The sequence below is a fragment of the Vairimorpha ceranae genome (assembly GCF_000988165.1).
Source record: "Vairimorpha ceranae strain PA08 1199 chromosome Unknown NODE_140, whole genome shotgun sequence".
NCBI lineage: Eukaryota > Fungi > Microsporidia > Nosematidae > Vairimorpha > Vairimorpha ceranae.
The window spans coordinates 254-7,268 of NW_020169435.1; the positions used below are offsets into that span (position 1 = coordinate 254).

General features: G+C 29.4%; 2 protein-coding genes across 2 annotated transcripts; both read right to left on the reverse strand.

The window, feature by feature from the left end:
- Positions 1 to 627: 627 nt before the first annotated feature.
- On the reverse strand, positions 628 to 1,098 carry AAJ76_1400001351 (hypothetical protein; the record flags this gene model as incomplete). The annotated part of the gene is made up of 1 exon (XM_024474006.1): positions 628 to 1,098. One exon carries the CDS (start codon positions 1,096 to 1,098, stop codon positions 628 to 630), a length of 471 nt encoding a protein of 156 aa, XP_024329753.1.
- A 5,586-nt stretch (positions 1,099 to 6,684) lies between these two features.
- On the reverse strand, positions 6,685 to 7,015 carry AAJ76_1400007267 (atp-dependent dna helicase pif1; the record flags this gene model as incomplete). Its single annotated transcript, XM_024474007.1, has 1 exon — positions 6,685 to 7,015. A coding segment is annotated over one exon (331 nt), but the record flags the coding sequence as incomplete, so codon positions are not given.

Sequence of the window (7,015 nt, forward strand, 5' to 3'; positions counted from 1 at the left end):
TTTTTTTAAAATTGTGAAATTCTGTTTTAATTTTTCATATAAAAGCACCAAAATCCAACTGAGAGTTAGTTATATAATTGTTACTACAAGGATATTACAAGTTTTGTGTATTTTTCATAGAATTTGACGATTTTTTTGTAATTGTAAAATGGTGACTATTGCAAATTTTACTTTACAATGAAGACATTTTGTACTGTAAACAATGCGCACAAGCCCAAAGACATGTTAAACAATGAAAAATAAGAATATTATTTATTTATAATTCCGTTTCAAACGGAATAGCGTTAGCTAGTTTTAAAATAAAAACAATTCTGTATTATAAAAAAATAAGAAAAGATTGGATCAAGCTCATTAAATTATCTGCAAGGTAGTGTAATGACCCTGTTATTTCTTTTCTTTTTTTTATTTTCAACTCTTAATGTTAACAAGCGTTAGAGATGATATGGATCAGTGGCATTTTTATGCCCGGTGGGCATAAAAATGTTTTTTAAATGGAGTAAAACCCAATTTTTTAAAAAAAATATTAAAATTTTAATTCAATAATTTATATTATCATTTCAAACCCGTCTACTGTATTATTAAATTTCCAGCTTAATTCATTCAAAAATTTTTGTCTAAGCCATTTTTTTATTCCTTTTCTTTTTTTTTGTCTAACTTCGGCGAATTGTTAAAGGACTCCACAGCCTGCGTATTGGCACCCGTTTCTGGGTTTATAAAAGTACACTTATGACAGACCGTGTCATGAACGGAACCCATGTTGTTAAGCGCAGAATAGCTTTTATGCTCATCGATATGTATTATACTATTAGATGCAACATTAGCACAGATTGTTGGTAAAATAGTTGAAGCTTTTTTATTCTCTTTAACACAAGCATAAGTTCTGTTGATGTTTTCCTCAAATTCAACGATGCATAAAGCATCGGTTTTATTCGTAGGAATTTTCCCTCCTTGTGCTTTAATACTGTGATTAAGTGCCGTTTCATCTATCTGGATAATTTTGCCAGATCCACCCAATTTATCATCCGTAAAATCAAATTTAACAAGACTTAAAAACTTGAGTATTATATTTTTATAACTTTTATGATCAATATTTAGCATTGATACAACAATTCTTCATGGAATGTTTTCAGACCATCTTATTAAAACTTTTAAAATTGTCAGAAGAGGAAGATTAATCGGCCCAAAAAAGCTACATTTTCTAATATTTATACGCGGACTGCCCTTGGCGTACATATTGTTTGGACATCTAAAACATTTTAAATCCTTGTATTGTTTACAATTAATAAAAATCATTATTTAATGGCATAATATACAGTTCAACTCCTTTTTTAATAACTTGGCATCCATTAATGTATTAATCAAATCATTGTTGCTAAGTTTTACAGGTGCATCTTTAAGATTATCTAGAGACATGATAGGGGTCAGAAAAAATATTAAATAAAAGGTTTTTAAAGTGAAAAGGCAAATTTGGAGGGAAAACCAGCAATAATTAAAAAATTTCAAATCTATTATGACGTTACAAGTAGAGGTTTTTTAGTTTAAATTTCTATCAAACACAAAAATGGTGCATGTTAATTAATTTTCGTTTTTGTGTTTTTTGTCACATTTTTATGCCCAATAACCAATCAGTGGCATATTCATCCACCTTGTGCATAAATATGCCACTGATACGTAGCTTCTTTTAAAATGGCATTAACCCTTTATGATATAATATTTTTAATTGCAAAATTAAATATTCCTTTTTTTGCCACTACTGTATTTGTTTCATCTCTTAGTATGTGGTATGCACTAAAAACACAGGTGTGATCATAAAAGATAGTAATAAGTATGCTATAAATGTGATCGTATACTCTTCACTTATAATAATAAAATAAATAACATGAAATTTAAAATGAAGTTTGTAGCAAAAATGTAAGTATTTAAGGGTCGAGCACAAACCGCACCTAAATCATAATAGCAGCCGCAACAAAGATAGAAAAAAAAGTCACCAGCCGGGCCCGCGACATTTATTGAAAGCATCGAAGTTTCTAGTTTTTAAATATTCGTTATAAGTTTATTTAGAAGGATTTAATATTCTTTCTATTAGCTACGCCGGCATATAATTGAGCCATAGATCAAGAATTTTGCTCGTTTCTACACTTATATGATTATTTTCAAAATTTGATCCTTCAAGCATTAAAATTTTTTTATAAGCAAAGAAAGTACAAACCAGTTTATTTTTTTGCTTAAATAGTTTTGTAAAGTAAACACATTTTATACAGTTTCCGTATTTGTATATGCTTTCTGTAAATTCTGCCAAAATTTTACATTCTTTTTTTCTTTTAATTTTATCATTTTGGGGGATAAAACTTTTAAATATATCGAAAAATACATAAAATCGACATTTTCTCGGCAATTTTTTGTCATAGCAAAGGCTTTGACAGTAATATAAATTTCATGCCATCTAAAAGGTTCTATTTATTCAAATTTAAATTGCGTTTTTTGTGGCCACTGCTGTATTAACATTTATTACAACCAAATATTGGGCGAAGCAACACTTTTGACTTTTAACAAATACTTGGTATATAACCCTTTTTAAAGAAAAGTTGAAATAAAAAATAATTTAATGAAATGGCAATTTGAAGATTTTTAAAAAATAATATGGTCTATTATAAAGATCATAGTAGTAAGAATTAGACAAGAAGTATAAAGACGAAAAAGAATAATGTTCATCGAAAATGAAGAGCGATGAGTGAAACCCTAAGGAGAAAATCATTTTAGACATGATAGTAATTTAAAACCGTAAGAGGGCAAAATGTGGTATAACAACCAAATGCTTAAGTTAATTTTATAAAAAAATTTACCATGAAAACAATTTTAAATTTTAACTCACGCCTTTTAAACAGAGTAACACAAATTTAATTTTTAGCGAAAAGACAAGCTCCTTGAAAGCCTACAAGAAGCAGACAGCAATGATAAAGTCCTAAGCCCATAAAAGTATTACTTTGGGACCAGTTATACTCCTTTGTAGCACGCCAGCTATCTAAAATATTTTAAAAATTGTAAAAACTTTTATGTGTATCGACTCTTATAAACCTTATAGGGAGACAGCTGGTAACAGTGTGTCAATTGGTAATCAAATTATTCTGACGTTGTTACATTGTTCAATTCCCATGAAAGGTGTCAAAACAAACAAGCGAGCCCAAAATTTATAAAAAATGGCCCAACAATGCAGCTAAAAGCCAAATCCCGGTTCTACTGCATTGTAGGGCCATTTATTTAAAAAGCGGGGTTTATTTCTTTGGATGTGATGCCTTATATTTTTCAGATTTTTTAAATTCTGTAAAAATTGCTTAAATATATAAATAAGAATTAAATTTCGTTTAAAAATTTCTTTTCCTGCGAACAAGTGTGGTAATATTATATTACCACGTATTTGTTCCTTTATTTTTGTTTGTTGTGTCAAGAAGTAAAACTATAAAAAAAGGTTTCCCTTTAATACCATGTGTACGCAAGGAGATAACAAACGAATCAATTAGACCAGAAGATTGAGAGAAAATAGTACCCGAAGAACATCTGGAGGAAATATAAATAAGTTGCTTTTTAGCCAATCCTTTCGTTTTCTAATTTCAAACCGTCTTGCCCCGAAAGATAGCTACCAAACTTGTAATACTTTTCAATAAAACTATTAATTACATAAGGATGTCTAAGGTTAGATAGCTTTCTAATGCTATTCTAATTTTCATCATGCATCATTTTAGAATTAATTTTCTTTAAATAGTAATATATTAGACATTGCTTCACTCCAAAACACTGTTTCAGATCATCAGTTTTGTTTTGGAAAACAATTATTTGTCATGTTTGTGGCATTCACAAACTTTATTTTTTTCAGATACGACTTAACATTCAGAATATGAGCATATGTACTTTGATCTACAAAATTATAGTGTAAAGTGGGCGTTGTTCAAAATTATTAAAATTTTTAAGCAAAACATATGATTTACCCTGTTTATAACCTTTTAGGATCAGTTGATAGAAATTGTGGAAAAGAATGTTTTTGTGTTTTACGTCAAAATTTGTAATTTTTTTTGTTTATACACCCAATATTACATGGCAAAATTTTAAAAAAGTATCAAAAAGATAAATACTAAAGAATTAACTCTTTATGGCAAAAGAACGAAATTTTCCACCAATAACGAGTTTAAAAAAATTAGTCGTGTCCTCCCAATTCCCCGGTTAAAAAAAGGTACTCAGTAAATTGGTGTTTTTTTTAATATAATGGCCTAAGGAAAAGATTTAAAAATTTATAAAATTTTTAACCCCAAAATGAAATGTGAAAAAAAACAAATTTGGAAAGAATCTTTTTGTAGACAATTTTAACAATACATTTAGATTAAAATCTAGAAACAAAAGTTCTATACGTTTAATTTACATTGATAGGAATTTTTGGTATTTCTCATATAACTTCACTTTTAAAAATTTTTTAAAGAATAACACAAACGAATTTTCTTGGATCTCATTTTTTTGTAAAAAAAATTTCTTTATGGAACGGTAATGAATTTAAGAAAACAATAAAAAAAAGTACTACAAAGAAGGAATCTCGTTTCACCAATAAAATTAATTATAATGAGACACACATTTATTCTATATAAGAACTATACTTTGTTTCAACTACCTCATTAGAGGTTACGACAGAATTGTAAAGCGCACGCACCACCAGGCACCGATTTTGCTTCCAACGTTGCTTTATTTGTCCCAAGAGACATTCAAAATCACAAAGCAACTGCGATACTGAAATTAAGCGTAGTTTATTAATATAATGAAAGAAAAAACAATAAGTTCTAGTGATGGTTCTAAAAACGTTATTTATTCCGTTATAATGGATGTGGTATCGTGGTACTTAAAGCCCTTGTGGGGGATGTGTATATATTTATATTGTTAAGACACCATAGACAGAATTGCATAAATTTTACCATATCCAAATCACCCCCAAAACTTAGTTCATATACTTTACACACATCAATCTGTCGTTTTTTTCAGTGTGGGCTAGAAAATTATAAAAATTTTTTAGAAACAACATATTTTAATTTTTTATTCTATCTAAGCTGCTAATGATTTGTAGTAAAACTATTTATATGTAATAAATAGGGCATTTTTGGCAGTACCAACATCCTGCTTACATTTATATACCGCGTTCTATGTTTGTGATCACATGTATTTTCTGCAATGTTTGCGATATTAAAAGTAAGAATTTTGAAACTTACACATCTTTGTTTACTTTGTTAATAGACCTTTCTAATCACGAATTTTATACCCCTCCCCTCTTCTCAATAAAAGATTTGATTATGTTTTTAGATAAAAGATTGATAAAATAAAAATATTTAATTAAGGCGTAATAAGTCTACCGGGCGAGCCAAAAAACATTGGTGGTTATTGTCTTTTTAGATCAACTCAGATAATAAAAGAAAAGGTTTCTCACGTTTAATTCCTTTCATGTTTTTTATTTTTTGCTTCTGTTTTGCCCAATATGACTCAATATGTTGAGTGTAAACATTGTTATCAGGATTTACAAAATTAATAAAGTGATTGACTGTAGAATCCGTAAATTCCATTCTTTGAGAAATGTCTCTGTGGGCTGCCCACTCATCACTGTAAATTGTTGAACCAGACTTACATTTTTTAGATATAGTTGTCAATAGTGTATCAGCCGGTCTTTTAAACTATCTGCATGTGGTCTTTCGCGGGCTTAAAGCATGCGTCAACAATTCCAGAAACCCAAATTCAATTTTCCAATACATGCCCTCTGAAAAACTTTTGCCCGCGACAAAAAAGAGATTCGTCAATCTGGCAAACTATGCCCGGGCCTCCAAGCCTTGGCGGTTTTTGTTCTAAATAATTATGCACAGTTTTTTGAAGCAAATCCGCAAATTTTCTCACAGTCTTCTGTTTATACCATAGGAGTGCTCTATTTTACATACACCTTCCCCTCAGTTCATAATACAATAACAGTCCAGATATTAGCAAGACTTAAACGAAACATATCAAAGAAAGAACCTACTCTTTTGCTTTTCGTAGTTTTATATTTAAAGCATGAATCATTGCTACACATCCAAGCCACCTTATCAATAACATCTTCTTTCGTTCTCTCTGTCATAAAAAATCCACAATGTAGACAATATTCCTGTATAGCAATAAGATTTTAAGCTTTTAAAATTGCTATTACTAAGCCAACTTCCATATGCCCGATAGATGATAACTGTTCAATTCTTGAAGTTCGAATGGCCATACTAAGGGTTAAAAAAATCAAAAAAATTACTATATGTACTAGCCTGCGCTGCCCGTTTAAAACGGGACCTAAAGATTATAATTGTGTTACCTGGCTAAATGTTGTTTAATTGTTTTTCAGGTCCTAGTAACTTTTTTTTCTTTATGAAAATATTTATTTTATTATTTTTTTACTGCTACATAAGAATTATATGTATAGCTTACTCATTTATTAAATATGATTTTTCCATACTTAATAAAATGTATTATTCCTGTACATTTTAGAATTGAAAGTTGTTATAAAGAATACTTCTGTGTATGTAATTTTCTTGTATTTAGAAATCCTAGTTATCAAAGAATTCTTTAGTTTGTAAAATTTTTTATTTATATATACTGCATATTATATGTAGTACATTAAAGATATTACATACCAAGCCTTTATTATAATAGCTCTTTATAAACTATATTGTCAACACAGTTATTCGAATTGGCAGACATTTCAATCCTTAATTGATCTTTATTCCTAACTCTACTTAAAGCAACATATAATTGACCATGTGTGAACAATGGTTCTGGAAGGTAAATACCAACACGACCGTATGATTGTCCTTGTGCTTTATGTATCGTCATTGCAAATGCTGGTATTATAGGAAACAGCCTTCTTTTAAGGCGGAATGGTAGTGTTGTTTCGCTTGGTGACAAATCTATTCTTGGAATAGCAACAATACTGTTCTTTTTGTGGCCTGTAAGTATCTTACATACCAAGAAGTTC